At 44.8% G+C, this 20,524-nt stretch overlaps 1 protein-coding gene across 1 annotated transcript; it reads right to left on the bottom strand.

Annotated features, from left to right (window-relative positions):
* Nucleotides 1-7,902: 7,902 nt before the first annotated feature.
* On the bottom strand, nucleotides 7,903-15,336 carry LOC138642950 (uncharacterized). The gene is made up of 4 exons (XM_069731584.1): nucleotides 10,709-15,336; nucleotides 10,464-10,573; nucleotides 10,223-10,369; nucleotides 7,903-8,918 (listed from the first exon to the last, which is right to left on the bottom strand). The coding sequence occupies exons 1-4, from the start codon at nucleotides 10,811-10,813 to the stop codon at nucleotides 7,997-7,999; spliced, it is 1,284 nt and encodes a 427-aa protein (XP_069587685.1). The 5' UTR covers nucleotides 10,814-15,336; the 3' UTR covers nucleotides 7,903-7,996.
* Between the last annotated feature and the right edge of the window lie 5,188 nt (nucleotides 15,337-20,524).

The raw sequence follows: 20,524 nt of genomic DNA, 5'->3' as shown, positions 1-20,524 counted from the left end.
ACTGCCTGGAACAGAGATATCCTGGAACAGAGATATGTACACAGCTGCTCTCCAAAGAAACTGAAAGGTAACATGTCTGGGCTAGCATATGTGTACTGATAAGAGCAGAGAAGATAAGTACCCTTCTGAAAACAAGCAGATAAGCCAGGAAGACAGACTTACTTAGCCCAAAAAAATTATTTGCAAGACTTTACAGCTCAGCTTTACAAAAAAAAACGTCTTAGACAGCGCGTTCTGAGCAGTCCGTTCTGCGCATAATATACACGTGTAGTGCACACCTAGTGATCTCTCCGGATGCACTCTACCTTTTTAGAATAGAAGACACAAAAAAGAATGGTAAAACCAAAAACACTCAGTTTGAAAAAATGTTTGCAGTAATCCGCAAGTGCTAGTAAAAGATGTAAATAACAGGGTATTTGGTTGATACGTTTTTTGCAAAAAATGTATACTAAGCTGCTCTACCAATCTTCACGGTATACCCATATCAGAGCAGTCCTAACTAATGTATGCAATCCCTATCTGATGTATTTAAAAACCTGATCATCTGTATATAACCTGTGTGAACAGGGTTGAGAGAGGAAAAATCCATGTGTGCATACAGGGCAGAACAGCTTTTGTGCAGCTAGCCCAAGAGGAGTGGTGGAACTTCCCAGTTCCACCACTCCTCTTGGGCTAGCTGCACAAAAGCTGTTCTGCCCTGTATGCACACATGGATTTTTCCTCTCTGAACCCTGTTCACACAGGTTATATACAGATGATCAGGTTTTTAAATACATCAGATAGGGATTGCATACATTAGTTAGGACTGCTCTGATATGGGTATACCGTGAAGATTGGTAGAGCAGCTTAGTATACATTTTTTGCAAAAAACGTATCAACCAAATACCCTGTTATTTACATCTTTTACTAGCACTTGCGGATTACTGCAAACATTTTTTCAAACTGAGTGTTTTTGGTTTTACCATTCTTTTTTGTGTCTTCAGGTTTCTTGGTGGTGTGTGAACATGTTCTTACAGACTTGTTCACTGTGCAAGTAGCCCATGTGTTCCTGTTCCTGTTCCTTTTTAGAATAGAGTATGCACCAAAAATAATATAAAGCCATTTTTATGGTGCGCAGATCTCAATGCATACCCCCGGTAGAGCGTGTGTATGACCCCATTGAAATAATTTAGGAAATAAATCTATTGATATACAATAGTAGATGCAATAAATAGACCCAACTGAGGTTATAACTCCTTTATTTCACTGAAAATATGGCCTCACAGCTGTAAAAAATGATGTCGGGTCACTATGACCCGAACACAACAAGTGTAACTTTTTGCGTGTAGCAAAAAGTAAACGAAAAAAAAAAAAATACTCATAGGTAGGTCCCCCCAAATGAGGAAAAGTCAAGGAGTCTTAAGTTTTACAGACTTACAGAAAAAAATCTACAGGGCCGCAAAAAGTCTGTTCGGGTCACTATGACCCGAACAGAACAGCAGGGTTAATAAGGTTAGTATGGTTTTGATATGAGGTAGGGTAGCGGTTGGGGAATGGGGGACCGGGATTGGGGGATACTCTGGTATTATGAAAATCTTTTCCGGCAAATATGTAATGCCCCATAGTTGGGAATTATTTTCATGTTATTAATATGTTATTTGCACTTGAAATATGTCTTTATTTATTTGAATTGATGCATTTTTTATTGTGCTGTATTCAGCACACACTAAGGCTATATTCACACGTTGCGGTTTTTACCGCGGAACCGCAGCGATTTTGCCGCTGCGGGTCCGCTGCAGTTTTCACAGCGTTTACATTTACATGTAAACCTATGGAAACCACAAACCGCTGTGCACATGCTGCAGAAAAAACCACGCAGAAACGCAGTGGTTTACATTCCGCAGCATGTCACTTCTTTTTGCGGAACTGCAGCGGTTCTGCACCCATTGACCTCCATTGTGATGGTCAAACCCGCAGTAAAACCCGCAGATGAAAATATATCTGCGGGTTTTCTGCGGTTTGTGGTGCAGAAACCGCTACAGCCAGAAGTGCGGGGAAGCGGGAGGAAGTGCGTGGGCGGAAGTGCGTGGGCGGACTGTGGCTGTCATGATGGAGGCATATCGTCGCATGGGGATCGATGTCGGTCGCTTGATCGATTTGGTATGTATGTGTATATGTGTGTGAAGTCTGTGTGTATATGTGTGTGTGTGTGTGTGTGTGTGTGTCCCCATGCGACGATAGTGCCAGCCAATTGTGGTAAATCGCCGTATGGGACTACTACTCCCATCCGATATTAGGATGGGAGAGTTGTCCCTGTGTCCGGCGACTTTAGCACAATTGTAAGTACGGTAACACAAAACACATCACACACAATACACACACAATAAACGTAACATACATGACACACAGTACATACAACATATAACACAGAATGTATACTCACCAACAGCACACTGGTACGCGAAGCCCTCGTCCCTAGAAAAAAATCCCCAAAAAATAAACCAAATTCATACTCCCTGTCCGCAGAATCCAAAACCGAGTGTCCCACGCCGATCTCCTGCTCTCCGGTGATACACTGCCAGGAGCGAAGCTCCTAGCAGTGTATCACGTACTGTTCCGGAGGTCAATGGCGCCGGCTTCTCGGTTAACGGCAGTACAGCTGCGTTGAACTTTCCCACGCAGCACTGCCATTAAGCGAGAGTGCCGGGGTCAATGACCGCCGTAAACTCGCTCGCGCATGCGCAGTTACACACCGACAGGAGCTATGGCTCCTGTCAGTGTGTTGCTGCAGCCGTGGAGAGCAGACACATCTCTGGATGTGTCTGTTCTCCATGGCAGATCTTCGTGGGACCCTCGATGGATATCTGCGGACAGGGCCAGGGAGTATGAATTTGCTTTATTTTTTTACGTCTTTTTCAGGTCGAGGGTCTTCAGGTGGATTGAGCGTGAAATAAAAGTATGGTCAAAAAGTGTGTGTCTTTATTTCATTAAAATATTTTTTTTCTAGTGTTTGTGGTTTTTTTAACCCTTTCATAGGATTAATAATGGATAGGCGTCTTATTGACGCCTCTCCATTATTAACCGGGCTTAATGCCACCTTACAATAGCAAGGTGGCATTAACCCCTCATTACCCCATATCCCACCGCTACACGGGAGTGGGAAGAGAGGGGCTAAGTGCCGGAATTGGCGCATCTTTTTGATGCGCCTTTTCCGGGGCGGCTGCGGGCTTATATTTGTAGCCAGGGGGGGCAAATATCCATGGCCTCTTTCCTAGGCTATGAATATAAGCCCACGGCTGTCTGCGTAGCCTTTCTGGCCTAAAAATATAGGGGGACCCCAACACTTTTTTTTTTCCGGGCCCCCTATATTTTAGTGCCAGAAAGGCTACGCAGACAGCTGTGGGTTTATATTCATGGCCTGGGAACAGCCAGGGGTATTTTAACCCCTTCCCGGGCCTCAAATATTGGCCCACGGCTGTCTGCCTAGCCTTTCTGGCCTAAAAATATAGGGGGACCCCAACACTTTTTTTTTTCGGGGGTCCCCTATATTTTAGTGCCAGAAAGGTTATGCAGACAGCTGTGGGTTAATATTCATAGCCTGGGAACAGCCATGGGTATTTTAACCCCTTCCCGGGCCTCAAATATTGGCCCATGGCTGTCTGCCTAGCCTTTCTGGCCTAAAAATATAGGGGGACCCCAACACTTTTTTTTTCCGGGGGTCCCCATATATTATAGTAACCCTTTAATAGGATTAATAATGGATAGGCGTCTTATTGACGCCTCTCCATTATTAACCGTGCTTAATGCCACCTTACAATAGCAACCCTATCATTAACCCTAGGATCCCTTTAGAGTTGGGGGTAGGGGTAGGGTTAGAGTTAGGATCCCTTTAGGGTTAGGGTTAGGATCCCTTTAGGGGTAGGGTTAGGATCCCTTTAGGGTTAGGGGTAGGGTTAGGATCCCTTTAGGGGTAGGGTTGGGGTAGGATCCCTTTAGGGGTAGGGTTAGGGGTAGGGTTAGGGTTAGGATCCCTTTAGGGGTAGGGGTAGGGTTAGGATCCCGTTAGGGTTAGGGTTAGGATCCCTTTAGGGGTAGGGTTAGGGTTAGGATCCCTTTAGGGGTAGGGTTAGGGGTAGGGTTAGGATCCCTTTAGGGGTAGGGTTAGGATCCCTTTAGGGGTAGGGGTAGGGTTAGGGTTAGGATCCCTTTAGGGGTAGGGTTAGGGTTAGGATCCCTTTAGGGGTAGGGTTAGGGTTAGGATCCCTTTAGGGGTAGGGTTAGGGTTAGGATCCCTTTAGGGGTAGGGGTAGGGTTAGGATCCCTTTAGGGGTAGAGGTAGGGTTAGGGGTAGGATCCCTTTAGGGTTAGGGGTAGGGTTAGGGGTAGGGTTAGGGTTAGGATCCCTTTAGGGGTAGGGTTAGGGTTAGGATCCCGTTAGGGTTAGGGTTAGGATCCCTTTAGGGGTAGGGTTAGGGTTAGGATCCCTTAGGGGTAGGGTTAGGGTTAGGATCCCTTTAGGGGTAGGGTTAGGGGTAGGGTTAGGATCCCTTTAGGGGTAGGGGTAGGGTTAGGATCCCTTTAGGGTTAGGGGTAGGGTAACAATTTTTTCAATGTTAACACTATGACAGAAAAAATGCACACGGATGGCACACAGACAACATCCGTGTGCGGTACGTGTTTACACGGACCCATTGACTTTAATGGGTCCGTGTAATCCGTGCGCTCCCACAAACACTGACATGTCTCCGTGTTTTGAAAACGGACACGGTCCTTGAAAACACGCTGACATCTGTAGAGACACATTGAATGTGTCTACGTGAGTCAGTGTCTCAGGTACGTGATGAAACTGTCACCTCACGTACCGGAGCCACTGACGTGTGAAACTGACATAATTTGGTGTTTGCCTTGTTTGTTTGACTTTGGGTTAGGGTAGGGGTGATGTTAATATATATCCAAATTTTTAAACATTTGTGCTGTAAGGAAACCTCTTAACTCCAACATGGAAGTAGAGCTAAGCCCACCGGCATCAGGGGCTTATCTACCCATTCTGGTATATTATAGATAAGCCCCCGATGTATCCTCAAAGATGATTAAAAGAGGTTAGATTATACTCACCCAGGGTCGGTACCGGTCCAATGAGCGTGGCGGTCTGGTACAGCCCCTCCCATCTTGTTATGATGACGTCCTCTTGTATTCACGCTGCAGCTTATCTCCCTGGTGAGGGCACAGCAACGTACTGCAGTAATGCAACGTACTGCCCTCAACAGGGCAGACAAAGTACGCCTGCACTGGAGCCGCAGTGTGAATACAAGAGGACGTCATCACAACAAGATGGGAGACGCTGGACCGGACAGCAACGCCCATCGGTCCGTTACCGCCCCTGTGTCAGTATAATCTAACCTGTTTTGATCATCTTTGAGGAAACATCGAGGGCTTATCTACAGTTCCCATTTTGGGGTTGACAGGTTCCCTTTTAGATTACTTATCATTTGGATATAGTATGTAATGACACTATTCTATTCATTGTAGGTTCGCGATATACCTTGTATATGGTGATGTGTCCTACAAGGACAAATATTTCCGAGACCATTGCTGGACCAAGATTGTGAGGGACCTCTATCCGGAGTGGGATTCCCTGTCCATTGCAAACCAATTGGAAATTGGTAATTATATTGTTACCGATTATTATTATTATTATTATTATTATTAGAGTTTATGATAAATTTACTTTGACAATATATATGTATTTTTTTTTTCTTAGAAAAAAATGTCAAGCAGAGATGGAGGTCAGTTCGGGACCGGTTCAACAAATTCATAAATACATGTGACCGGAGTGGATCTTCTCCAAGTCGAATAACCTTTCCATTTTACGAGGAGCTGCAGTTCCTGCTCACAAGCCAGACTTTGCGGAGGTAGGTTATAAACCAATAATATATATGTAGCCTCATCAATGTTGCCATGTGGTGTAGCACAGTTGACTGCGTATTGAACGCTGTGTCCTGCCTCTGCGTTCAATACACAGCATCCAGATGTTATACCATAGTGAAGAGAGCATATTCCAAAATCCTGTCTGCGCTATCATTCCAAAGATGGAGTTGTGAGAGGTATGGCACTACACCGTGTCTATTTATCTTGTGTTGGCACTTTGACTGCGCAAGATAACTAGCACATTGTTTGGATAGCATGTGGTGATAACGCATGTGTTAAATCAAAACATGCATTATCAGCACACATGCAAAAAAATGAACAGCGTTTTGGAGTAAGCGGCCTTTATGCTGTTCCTAAAATGTTGCTCCTCCGCAGCGGTCATGATTAATAATTTTTTCCCTTTTCTCACACAGGACTGAGGGAAACCTTTCCAACCCGCCTCCTGTGGATGAACACTCCGAAGATGGAGCAGGCACTGATGGAGCAGGCACTTCCTCGGGAGCGGGAGAGACAATTTCTCCATCTCTTACCACAGCTTCTGCTGATGCCGCATGTCCAGCAGCTGCTGCAGGCACATCAACTGCAGCAGCTGTTGGATCATCTGGTTCGTCAGAAGCTGTGGTAACAGAGAAGAGAGCTCCCTATCCGGTGGCAGGAGAGTCCATTAAAAAAAAAAAAAAAAAAGAATGAGGATAAAACTGAGAAGATCGCAAGTGACACACTAGATTTACTGAAACAATCCTCAAGTGAGGACCAGTGTGATTTTTTTGCGTTAACCATTGCCCGAAAGGCACGCTCACTGCCACCGGATAGGCAGTCTCTCTTCATGTCTCTGTGCCAAACATCCCTCACCGCTCTGGAGGACCCTGCTCCAATTGAGTCATATGAGAATGTATTGACGGGGGTTTTCGGACTCTTTCGCCCACGACCGAAACCCAGTGAACCGCACTCTAGAGCGTCTTCCTACACCCAACCGGCACAGAATTTTTCTGGAGGAGGAAACACAAGCCTGGGACCATCAGCAAGTCAAACTTTCATCACTGACACAAGTAGCTCCTATGGGTATTCCCAGGAATACACCTACTTGCATTAAGATGAAATTGTTTGTGAAAAAGTTAGTTCAGTTTTTCATATTGAAAAAATTTTCTCTTTTTTTTTTTAAAAATGTAGTTGCTTGTTTAGTTGCCATATTTTATGCGAGTTTTACGGACGTAGTTTCTGCGCTCTTACGTCCGTAAAACTCGCTAGTGTGAGGCCGGCCTTATGGAGAATATTACTGCAGACTAGGTGGGCTATTTTTTTCAGACCATCCGTTGGACAATAGCAGGGGGAATGGATGTGAAAAAGTGAGAAAAAGGAAGTTCCTGCACTTACAGTATGGCAGAATACTGATCACGAGAAATTGCCTACTCTAAAAACGTGTGGATGGGATTCTGTAAAACATGAGAAGTAAGGGAATCACTTTGGAGCAAATTTCGTACACCTCAACTTTCTGAAAAATTTAGATTTGCCAGAATCCATGTTTTTCCTATTGGATTCGCACAAATCCTACAAATTTGAGGCCAGCTGGCTGCCATTTTGCTAGATTCAATAAGGCTAGAAATTAATGAAAAAAGTTTAAAAATCTAATACTCATCTGACCCTCACCTGTATTCTGCAGGCCAATTACCAATTGTACAACTGTTTGTAAAAATTTAGTTGCTTGTTAAATAAATTACTGTTGATCAAATGTCATCTCTGATTTTTATATACTTTACGTACTTAGCGGACAGGGCCTCTATGTTGGATGGTGTCATGGCTATATGGGCGCTGGACTATGGGATGGACATAGTGTGATGGCTGTATGCGCACTGGACAATGGGATGGAGAAGAATCATTAGTTAAGAATTTTATATATACAATACTTATTCAATCCAAAAAAAAAACACATTTAAGTAAGACATTTTTTTATTAACCATAAATAAAAATTACAAATTATTTTCTTCCCCCCAAAAATACAGTAAACAAAATTGAATATTGTTGTTGAATTTGATTAATAGGGATATTGACATCTTCTATCTTTTGGTATAGATCTTCCCATCTTGGTCAGTCAATGTTCTTCCATCCTTCTCTGCTGCTCAGGCTGCCCAACACCAGCACAGGAGTATTGCCAGTGCACGGCACCTTCTGGACTCATGAAGTAGTCAGTGAAGGATTCTCTCACACGCACACCCAAGTTGGACGGCCTTCCCAGACCCACGTTGACCACTGGATTAAATATTGGCTGCTGGTACTCCACATCTACGTCAGTGTTGTACTCACGAGCATAGTTGTGGAGTACACAGCAAGCCTTAATCACAGTGTCAACGGTGTCTGTGTCCAACTGGATGGGTGTGTGAAAGATCCTCCACTGACTAGTCATGATCCCAAAGGTGCATTCCACATATCTGCGTGCACGACTCAGCCGATAATTAAAAATCCTTCGCCGGGCATTCAGTCCCCTTCGTGGGTATGGGCGCAGCAGGGTAGTCGTTAAGGGAAACACCTCATCCGATACCATCACAAAGGGTACTGGATGTGTGGAACCCGGCAAATGTCTTGGGGCTGGGAGCGTTCCGCCATCTTGAAGAATTTGCATCCCAATCTGTGACGTTCGCAACACCCGAGAATCCCCAGTACTACCATAGGCACCAACGTCAATGGCAACAAATTTGTAATGTGCATCAGCCACCGCCATCAGGACCACTGAAAAATACTTCTTATAATTAAAGAAGCGTGATCCTGATCGTGGGGGCTGCTGAACCCTTACATGTTTACCATCGACTGCACCTATGCAGTTTGGGAAATTGGCCACAGACTGAAAGCCTGCTGCAACCTGCAGCCAAGTCTCCTCGGTTGGGGAAGGCATCACTATAGGCTGCAACTTCTGCCAGATGACGGTACATGTGCACCTCACAATGTTAGAGATGGTGGATTTACCAACCCTAAATTGGAGGTGCAGGGATGTATAGCTCTCTCCTGTGGCCAAAAATCTGCAAAGAAACAAAAATGAATATTAGAAATGTCACACAAAAATACAATAAAATATGTCAGCAGTTATGGGCGCTATAATACAGTATGTGTCCAGCCCCTTTCATGTTTTATCTAAAGTATTCTATAATGCTGCCCTTAGTAACACGGCACAACACACAGGGTATCAATAAATAAACCACCAGTCACATCAGAAGGGACTTGCAGGTCCGTGTCCAGCCACTCCAATGTTTAGCCAACGACAACGCCCTCCTGCTTGCTTCAACGCACTAATCCGGCCTGTTGATGGCAGAAGTAAGTACTGCAGTGAGCAAAGGCAAGAACAGGAGAGAGGCCCAGCGCATGCACATCTGCGCACTTTGCTCTATCCTCATCAGGACCAGAAAGTACGTCTGCGCAGAAGAGTGGTATCGCAAGAAGGGAGGTGCATGAACTGGACACAGCAAGATGGGATAACATTACAAAACACACACACGGGTATGATGTATCTCCATTGACCCAGGGCCCTAATTATAGAATTCTGTAGATAAGGCATGAAATACAGTGGGCACATCTGGTAGCACACAAAAATGTTTACAGTTTCCTGGCGTGTTATAAACATGATATTTCCGGTACCGTAACACGCAGTAACAGAGATATCCATGTCCATTGTGTGTGTGGCCCATGTGCTGAATCCTTCCCACAAGGATGGCTAGCAGGGATAAAAGCAATACAGTAACCGCAGTTAGTGGCGACAGGTGATGAAGACAAATCCCATTCTTCCCTGATGGCGCAGAAATCTTGCAGAGCAAGGAAGAATGATGACAACATCTTCATCACCTGCCGCCAGAGAACAGCGCTTCCTGTAGCACTTCACCTGTGCGATGCGTATCACACAGAGGACATCAATGTGTGTTCTCCATGTGCACGTGTGCAGGACACTTTGTTGAACATGCAAATGAGAAAAAAGGTCATGCCAGCATGTTTTGCCCGCAGTCATACAGCAGACGTAAAGGCACTGACGTGTGCATAGATGACTGTGTCTAGGGTACCGTCACACATAACGATATCATTAACGATATCGTTGCTTTTTGTGACATATCAACGATATCGTTAACAAAATCCTTATGTGTGACAGCTCTCCAGCGACCAAACAGCAACGCTGCAGTGATCGGCATCGTTGTCTAGATCGCTGCAGCGTCGCTAAATGTGACGGTACCAGTTTATCAGTGTCTCCAGGACATGTGAAAACTTTCATCACACATACCAGACACACTGACATGTGAAAGAGCCCTAATAACATTCAACCCAAAAATTATTTACTTACCGCAAGGTGATGAGCAGCCTTTCCTCAGCAGAGATAGCCTTCCTCATAAAAGTGTCTTGCAGTGTGAGATGGGGAGAAACTATTGCCAGAAGTCGGTCGAACGCCAGGATTGGCAGACGGCAAAATGAAACAAACTTTTCCGTGTATCTGAAAATGCAAAAAGGAAAAAAAAATTGTTACATAACATATCATAACATTTGTGGAAAAACATTACTTTGTATTTTCATGAATTTCTACTTACTTCAGCAAATCATTATAAAGCACATAAAAGTGGCCTTTTTGTGTACGTTCTGCAACAAGCGGGTGCACCCACAGTCTTTTCCATAACCGTCTTCTCTCCTGCTGCTGCCTCTAAAATAAAAAAAAATACATTTTTTTTACAACACAACACTGTGAAAAATAAGAAAAATCAATAAAAAAAGATGTCGGTAAAGCACTGTAGAATATGTTTAGCGTTAAAAAAAAAAAAAAGCCACTTCAGCTTACCTGCTGTCTATGAATATTCAAGATTTGCAGCAGCAACGCCAACATAAGTATCCGGTGCGGCCTGCGGACCTGTATCTGCGGCATGTTTTGGTTACTTCCACTCATGTTTGCACAAAATGGAGGATGAAAGAAGAAGGGGTTGGACAAGGAAATGACATCATTTTTTTTTTTTTTGTAACTGAAGTTTGTCAAGTTTCCAGAGCTTTATTTAGGTAAAAAACGCAGACAATCTGCATAAAAAAACGCACTGAAAACCGCACTGAAAAACGCACCAAAAACGCACCAAAAACGCACCAAAAACGCACCTGCGTTTTCTGCCAAGAGCTGCGGATTTAGTGCAGAAAAAAAAGCTGGAAAATCTGCAATGTGTGAACATAGCCTTAAGGGTTAACCAAAATGCTGCTGCCCAGTTGCTAGTTAGAGTAGTAGTGAAGCAGCCACAGCAAGGATGTAGGCGAGCAGTTCTCTCCCTTGTTCCAGAGGCTGACATAGCAGAACTATCTTATGAAAATGTAGTGCAGTATTCCAGTTTACACCTTAATCCAGGGGTGAGGAACCTTTTTTCTGCCCAAAGCCATTTGAATATTTATACCATTCCTCAGGGGCCTTAAAAAATGTGCGCTTACTCTACCCATAAAGTACATCCTGATGCTGGCACTGGTGTCAGGACGTAATTGGATCACCCCCCAAGGGCCGTGGAGTCCTCAGTACCGGGTCCGATGTTCACTGGGGGATGTCACGGTGGCTGACCCGGTCCGTGGCCCTGGGACGTCCGCGTAAAAGAGAAAGGTCTTTAAAGGGATAAAGTTTATGCTCATGACGCCACCTGTGGTATTCGGTCAGGGTGACCGACGCTGCTTTAAGGGGTCCGTTGGGGTGATGTTGTTAGGTTGAACAAATTAATAAAATGTTCACTTCACTTAAGTTGCCTACTCCTGGCCTAATGGATATTGATCAGGTGCGCACCAAAGAAATAAACATATAACAACACACAGTCATATGTAAACTCTCCATGATCAATCTATGGCCCAGCTGCAAGGGAAAAAGAGACTTTATTCAGGCAAGACGCAGATTTATATATCCCCTGTAAGGGGGCTCGGTTAGCTCTAGAATGGGAGTGATCGGATGCATTCCATTGGTTAGTGGGTTGGGCAATGAGCAAGTCCATGGGTGGATCCATGAGGTCATCAGGGTGGGTTGGTCCATGAGGTCATCAAGGTGGGCGTCACTGTGGGTGGATCCATGAGGTCATCAGGGTGGGCGTCATCTTGGATACTAGCCAGGCAGCCACATGGCTCTCTGATACAGGAAATGGCAGCCATCTTTAGTGTCTTACTTTCATCTAAAAAAACTTATGTAAGATCAAACAATACACGCTATGGGTTGCTTCTCTCAACTTCTTATGTCTTGGGGTTAATTAAGTATTTGATCTTATGGCTCTCCTCAACAGTCCCCCCTAAATACTTTATTAACCCTTTTTTTATCTTTATCCCACCGTGGTTCCCTAACCCACCAGTGTTAAGTGTCACTATGACATCAGAGGTTTCATGACAATACGGATGCTATAGACACCAGAGAATGTGTGACCAATCATGGATATATCAGGAGGTATCTCGGAGCGCGCTACCAGCGTCCTCGGGACTTTTCTACCTGCTGGATCTATTACTCTCCAATCTCCCATCTCCATGGTTACATAAAATACACGTCACTCACCCTGATGTAACACATCCTAGATCTGACCGTCTCGCCCGGGAGGGGGGAATTGGAGTTTTCACCAGTTTGAGACAAGTTTTCCCTTGTGGAAAACCTCCCTTTGTAGCTGGACTTTGACAAGCAGGTCAGATCCTACTCTGTCCCTAACTGTCTAACAAGTTTATAATGTGAGAGATGGATTAAATGGTGCTATAACAATAAATAATAATAATAATATGAATCCAGGAGACGCTCAGCAATCCTGACTGAAGTAGGAGTAGTCAGGAGCACTTGGTAGGAACCCTCAAATCTCGACTCCAGGTATGTCTTTCTGATGAACTTCTTTACCAGCATGTAGTCACCAGGTTGGAAAGCATGGGTACCTTCACTGGAATCTGGATCTGGAATGGATGATAAAACTTGTACATGTGTTACTGACAGTTCTTTTAGTAAGGACAATTACATAATTTACAAGAGTATCACTTCCTAAAGCTAGTTGTTGTGGAAAATATTGACCCAACCTTGGAGGCTCCCCCCAAAAAGAATCTCGTGTGGTGTGTTTGGTGGGACCCCTTGGAGTGTTTCTAACTGAGTATAAGGCAATGCGCAAAATGTCTGTCCTAGTCTGACCTCCTAACTGGCTTTCAGTATTTTATTTTTCAAGGTGCCATTCAGTGTTTCTACTTTCCCACTGCTCTGTGGGTGATATGGAGTATGTAAACCCAAATCAGCTCCCACCAATGTCCATAGTTCCTTAGTCAGTGCTGCAATGAATGCGGGTACTTGGTCACTCTCAATTACCTCTGGGACCCCATATCTGCATACTACTTCAGGCATCAGTCTCTTAACAGTCACTCTGGCAGTCATGTTGGTTACTGGATAGGCTTCGGGCCATCCTGAGAACATGTCAGTCACTACCAGTACATACTCGTACTTCCCTACTTTTGGCATTTGAATGTGATCAATCTGAATCCTCCGAAAGGGATAGAGTGGTTTAGCCAATGTTTATGAGTAACTTTCTGGGGTGGTGCTGGATTGCATGTTGCACACACAAGGCAGGAATTACAGTATTTTTGGGGTGACAGTAGAGATCCCAAGTGCCAAATCAGATCAATCATCTGATTCCTGCCTCTGGGCGATACCGTGTGCCCATTCTGTCTCCGAGGAGTACAGATTACGGGGTAGACAGAACTTTTTGTGCACCCTCCAGACTCCATCTTCATCCTTTTTTAGCTCCTCCTTCTTGCCATGGCTTCTTTTCATCATCCGATGTCTTGTCTTGATGTAGATGGATAATCCTCATAAGAGAGCCTTTAGTCCCTTCAGTGTTTTGTGACACGTACACCGCTGCTTTCTCTTTCCCAAATGGATCTGCAGCATAGGTTTTTACTGTTTTGTCAGCAAAGAAGTTCCTCCTTGCTTCTGGAGAATCCAATCTTCCATGAGCTTTGATCTTAATCACTGCAACCTCCGAAAGTAGATCAAGAGCGGCCACAAGTTCTTGTATGGTAGCAGCATGTTTTACAGGCGTTCAACTGGATGTTAGGTATCCTCTGGCTGCCCAGATACTGCCGAAGTAATGAGCCACTCCAAAAGCATATCTTGAATCCGTGTAGAGGTCGACCACCTTCTCCGTTGCTTCCTGACAAGCCAACGTCAAAGCTTTAAGTTCCACTTCTTGTGCAGACATGTGCGGTGGTAGTGATCCAGCTGAGATGACCTGGTCATGTGTAACCACGGCATATCCCTTATGGAACCTTCCCATTTCATCTGCAAATCTGGAACTATCAGTGAGGAACGTCAGGTCAGCATGTGGGAATGGGTCTTCAGACACGTTTTTCTTGGAGGCTACTTCTTCCTGCATTTGTTCAAGACAGTCATGAGCCTCCTTTGAGTGTGTAGAGGCATCTTCTCCGAGAGCATCAGCATCATCATCCACATCCCCCATTGAAAGAGGAAGCAGCATGGACAGTTTGAGGATGCTGCAGCGGACAAGAGTGACATTATCCGGAACCAACAGCGAATATTGTAGTCTCATATGACGCTGCACCAACAGATGTTTAGGGTTGCAGGAATAGCAATTATGTCGTGTGGAGCCATTAAGAGAACTGGATGTCCTCAGATGATATCAGAATTTGGGATTCCAAAAGCTGGTGCAGACTGTATGGCCTGTTTAAGAGCGTAGAAAGCTTCCACGGATTTGGTACATAGTGGAAACGCTGATGTCTTGAGGTCTTCGTACAATGGCTGCATCAGCTTTGAGGCATCTGGAATCCTTTGGCGACAATAAGTGATAGGTCAGCCAGCTCATCCGAGGCCCATGTCTTGGGTTCTTGGCAGAACTCAACACCAAAGTCCCATGTCTTGTCACTGGCAAGTGAGTCATCATTGAACATGATATCCATAACAGGCCAATATGCATCGACTGCTTTAAGATTTGCCAGGGAAATTAGATCTTGCCACGTAGCTGGGTAAGTACTTTGGATTTGAAGCATGCTTCTGTAGAAAGGCATCGGCTGTTTTTCTGGATCTGGAGCTTGGTACAACAGAGTAGTAGCTTGCTGGGGTGTAAACTTGACGTAGAGGGTGGGCTCCTCAGACATGTGCATTGGCACTGTTGGTGGTGACACCTGAGGTGGGAGTAGAGATGGCACCGGAATTGTCAAGGTCTCAATTTGCTCACTAATATTCGCATACTCTAAAATGCGAGTTATTGCTGCATGAAGTTGTTGAGCATTAACGTCTGGATGAATAGGGTCAAAAGTAGGGGTTACAGCGTGTATGATCATTGTACACGGAAGATTGCCAGATTTGGTCACCACTATGTCCCCAACAGCTATCTGACCACGTGACTCAACAATGATTTGACTGTCAGCTTGAATAGTCGCCCCTCCTGCTTACACTATAGCTCTAGCTACACCTCCATTATGCTCTAACCGAGAATTAGCAGCTTTAACAATAGCGTCTGTTTCCATTGTCGTTATGTCACCCTTTCCCACCACTAACAAGGGTCCCTCAGGAAGTTCTTTTCGAAAACAGGTTGCCAACATTCCCTCCCCTTTGTGCTTCCTGTGCTATTGACATCCCCCTCCCAGATTGAGCCCCCCCTTGATACAGTTGCCACCATCCCATACAGATGTGCACTTGGCTACAAGAGAGCCTGTGAGGTACCGGGTATAGGGTTAGGTAGACTGTGTGAGAGTGCTATTGTAGTGGAAGTGTTGGGAGGAGAGGCCATTGCTTGGAGCATCTTGTGTGGGTGTGCGGCTAAATTGGCAGTGGAAGTGACAGTAGAAAGGGTCGGTGCCGAGGACGATCCAGGCGGGAGGATTGCTAGATAGGGGAAAGGTTCGGTGCCCCATTGGAAACCACTGAGACAGGATACATGGGTTAAGCTTGTTCACTTCCCAAAAGAAAATAGTATTGGCCGTTAGTGGTCATTACTGGGTAACAAGGATTTGGTGATGTGGTGTGTAGCCTTAGTCTAAGATGTTCACCACCAGGAGCAGCACATTTGCCATCCAGAAAATGGCTACCGTCAGAATTACATTTGTTATCCACAAAATGGCCACCATTAGAATTAACACTTTTGCCATCCACAAAATGGCTGCCGTCAGAATTACATTTGCCATCCACAAAATGGCCACCATTAGAATTAACACTTTTGTCATCCACAAAATGGCTGCCGTCAGAATTACATTTGCCATCCACAAAATGGCCACCATTAGAATTAACACTTTTGCCATTCACAAAATGGCTGCTGTCAGAATTACATTTGCCATCCACAAAATGGCCACCATAAGAATTAACACTTTTGCCATCCACAAAATGGCCGCTGTTAAAATTACATTTGCCATCCACAAAATGGCCACCATTAGAATTAACACATTTGCCATCCACAAAATGGCTGCCGTCAGAAATACATTTGCCATCCACAAAATGGCCACCATTAGAATTAACACTTTTGCCATCCACAAAATGGCCGCTGTTAAAATTACATTTGCCATCCACAAAATGGCCACCATTAGAATTACATTTGCCATCCACAAAATGGCCGCCATTAGAATTAACACTTTTGCCATCCACAAAATGGCCGCCGTCAGAATTACATTTGCCATCCACAAAATGGCCACCATTAGAATTACATTTGCCATCCACAAAATGGCCACCGTCAGAATTACATTTGCCATCCACAAAATGGCCACCATTAGAATTACATTTGCCATCCACAAAATGGCCGCCATTAGAATTAACACTTTTGCCATCCACAAAATGACCGCCGTCAGAATTACATTTGCCATCCACAAAATGGCCGCCGTCAGAATTACATTTGCCATCCACAAAATGGCCACCGTCAGAATTACATTTGCCATCCACAAAATGGCTACTACCAGCATTAACAAATTTTACCATCCACAAAATGGCTACTACCAGCATTAACAAATTTACCATCCACAAAATGGCTGCTACCAGCATTAACAAATTTACCATCCACAAAATGGCCGCTGCCAGGGTTAGCACATGGCTCTGGGCCACCATTATAAGGTGGTGGCCGCTCACAGGATATATTTTTGTAATACACATAATTCAAAACTCTGCCCTTTTTTATTCCTTTCCTCTTCTATCCAATTTTCTCTATACAGACTTTCAGAGACTCTCTCCCATGCCCTAGCAGTAGACAACAATCCATTATCTTCTAGGATACCTTTTCTTTCTTTCAAGACAATCTTCCACTCCAGGGGCTGTAACCTCCCCCCTTCTGGCATTCCACACAACTTCATAAGCTTTTTACATTGTTTAACATGACTCTTCCCTTCACGAGTCGTTACTAATGTGCACGAGTCTATCTTGCCATCTGAATTTGGCTTAGTCCCAATACGGCAGAACTGCATTAATTTCTCCATCTTTCTATAGATATCTATATCTCTATCAAGATAACAAACACCAAACAAACAATAAGACGGGGGAGATGACTCAAACCTGAGATTCTAAAGAGAACTGAATCTGCAGTACTCAGTTCCTATTCCTTCTTGTCACGTGGTCCCTGTCTGACTTCCGTGTTCCGTATTTTACAAACCAATTATTCCCTACTTAGTCAAATTGCTCCCTAACTTACCAGTCCCCGTGCAGGGTCAACTCACTCGATGCCACGGGGCAAAAAAACTATAAATGTATTTATTTGGCTCGAACTGAGTCATCTCACTCCAAGTTTTAATGAGCCGCTACACAATTTATTAGGCACCGAACTGAGTCATCTCACTCCAAGTTTTACCGGGCCCCCCCTAGGCCGAGTCAATCACTCAAGGTCCTAGTCTCTCTTATACAGAACTGAAAATCTTATCACAGGCGACAACCATGTACTGTACCACAGACAAAAATATATATATATATTTATTTTTTCTCTCACTTGCTTTTCTTTTCTAAAAAAACCTGCTTTTCCTGTTCTAACACTTGCTTCTGCTTCTCTAAAACTTGCTTTTCCTGTTTTAACTACCAGTCATCTCCCCTCCTCACAACACATAACAGGCAGTAGGCAACTAAAACATGTGACGGTTCTTGCAATTAAATGACCAGCAGCGGAGAGACCCTTCTGCCGTTTACAGATACCACGAAGACCGGACACGGTCAGGCAATCTGCACAGGATACCCCGAAGGACACAGGTAAAGACTACAGATTATAAAAATCAGCAGACTTACCGTGTTCTGATAAGGAGGTGATCAGTCTCCAGCTTCGGGGTATTCAGTGTGTCCTGCCGTTCCACTCGCCGGTCCTCAGGGTTCAAGGCTCTTCCTCTGCTGGCCCCACGTTGGGCACCAAATTTGTTAGGTTGAACAAATTAATAATAAAATGTTCACTTCACTTAAGTTGCCTACTCCTGGCCTAATGGATATTGATCACGTGCGCACCAAAGAAATAAACATATAACAACACAGTCATATGTAAACTCTCCATGATCAATCTATGGCCCAGCTGCAAGGGAAAAAGAGACTTTATTCAGGCAAGACACAGATTTATATATCCCCTGTAAGGGGGCTCGGTTAGCTCTAGAATGGGAGTGATCGGATGCATTCCATTGGTTAGTGGGTTGGGCAATGAGCAAGTCCATGGGTGGATCCATGAGGTCATCAGGGTGGGTTGGTCCATGAGGTCATCAAGGTGGGCATCACTGTGGGTGGATCCATTAGGTCATCAGGGTGGGCGTCATCTTGGATACCAGCCAGGCAGCCACATGGCTCTCTGATACAGGAAATGGCAGCCATCTTTAGTGTCTTACTTTCATCTAAAAAAACTTATGTAAGATCAAACAATACACGCTATGGGTTGCTTCTCTCAACCTCTTATGTCTTGGGGTTAATTAAGTATTTGATCTTATGGCTCTCCTCAACAATGTTATGGCAGCTAGATGGTATACCTTCCCACAGGTGAAGTATGTCCCCAGGGCTTCCCAGTTTGTAGATGGTGGTATGGTGAGAGGCGCAGAGAAGAATGAGGACACAAGGTTGCAGTCTCTCTACCTTTACTGAAGACTTCAGCATCCACAGACCAGGGCACCAGATCACAGGGCAAGCAGAGTCCGGCCGGTTTGGAGGCAAGTCCAGAGTTCCCTTGTCCAGGTGGAAATCAGTAGCCTTTCCTTGTGCTGCGGTGCTGTAGTCCCTTACTGCCTATGGCTTCACATAAGGGTCTCACAGATGTGATGTTTTCCTCTCTCTGACCCCGGTATAGGATAGGACAAAACGCGTATGACTTGTGACTTGAGCCTATTTATAGGGTCTCTTAGATAACCAGGCTCTGTAGGTGTCACCGTGCCTCCTGGGTGTAGGTGCAGACAGGTAACCTGCAATTAGCTGTCCTGCCAGACTCAAATAAGGCATAGAGGTCCTTACTCCCTTGGTGTTCCGGCTACCGGGATTTTGCGCCTCAGAAGGAGGCAGCCTGAGTGGGTTGGTCCCCTTCTGGTATCCTCTCCTTTGCTTTGACTTCCTTCACGCTCGCTGCAATACAATTCTGCCTTTCAATGTCTCTTTCTGGGAGCTGTAGCTCTGAGGGCATGCACAGGTCCATTGACCCTCTGTCCTCCTCATACCACTGTCTGAAACTGACTGAGCTGAGCTCAGCCAGCAACTAACTGCTGTCTGGAACTGACTAACTTTCCCTACAGACTACCAGTTATATATATGTGGAGAGTGACCTAATAAATAGGAGCAAAAGCTCCCCCTGGTGGCCTGGAGTATGAAATGCGTTGCATGTTTGTGATAGCTGGATGCAGTTATCCCTTCTTGCCTCCAAACGTAGCATCACTCTTCCCAAGAAGAAAGCAATACACCGGCGATGACCAGGACCCTGGGGCACCGCATAATCTTTCATTGCACTGCCTCAGCATTCAGTAGTGTACACTCCGTGTGCGTGCTCACAGAACAAGAAGTAATTAAAAGGCCTGTCCTATAAAAATACAGCTGCTGACCCGAGCACTGTGGTTTAATGCAATCTTTCCGGAGGCCCAAAAAAAGTTCATCAAGGGCCGTAAATGGCCCACAGCCTGAGGTTCCCAATGATTGTCTTAACCACAGGAATGCCATGGTCCACCGATGTACAGTGGGTACGAAAAGTATTCAGACCCCTTTAAATTTTTCACTCTTTGTTTCATTGCAGCCATTTTGTAAATTCAAAAAAGTTCATTTTTTCACATTAATGTACACTCTGCACCCCATCTTGACTGAAAAAAATAGAAAAACTGAAATGTCACATGGTCATAAGTGTTCAGATCCTTTGCTCAGTCACAAGCTGTCCTTTTCCTTGTAATCCTCCTTGAGGTGGTTCTACTTCTTCATTGGAGTCCAGCTGTGTTTAATTAAACTGATAGGACTTGATTTAGAAAGGCACACACTTGTCTATATAAGACCTCACAGCTCACAGTGCATGTCAGACCAAATGAGAATCATGAGGTCAAAAGAAGTGGCCAAGGCCACTGGCCGCCCAGCCAAACTGAGCAATCGCAGAAGAGCCTTGATGAAAGAGGTAAAGAAGAACCCCAAGATCACTGTGGCTCAGCTTCAGAGATGCAGTAGGGAGATGGGAGAAAGTTCCACAAAATCAACTATCACTGAAGCCTTCCACCAGTC

This window comes from Ranitomeya imitator, chromosome 6 (genome assembly GCF_032444005.1).
Source record: "Ranitomeya imitator isolate aRanImi1 chromosome 6, aRanImi1.pri, whole genome shotgun sequence".
NCBI lineage: Eukaryota > Metazoa > Chordata > Amphibia > Anura > Dendrobatidae > Ranitomeya > Ranitomeya imitator.
This window is presented reverse-complemented; position numbering and strand designations above follow the sequence as displayed.

What these genes read in the sequence shown, in the direction of transcription:
- LOC138642950 (XM_069731584.1), bottom strand. Translation starts at nt 10,813, where the DNA reads ATGAGTGGAAGTAACCAAAACATGCCGCAGATACAGGTCCGCAGGCCG. An exon ending in TGAATATTCATAGACAGCAG is followed by an intron (nt 10,574 to 10,708) that starts GTAAGCTGAAGT and finishes TTTTTATTTTAG; the next exon opens with AGGCAGCAGCAGGAGAGAAG. An exon ending in CTTTATAATGATTTGCTGAA is followed by an intron (nt 10,370 to 10,463) that starts GTAAGTAGAAAT and finishes TTGCATTTTCAG; the next exon opens with ATACACGGAAAAGTTTGTTT.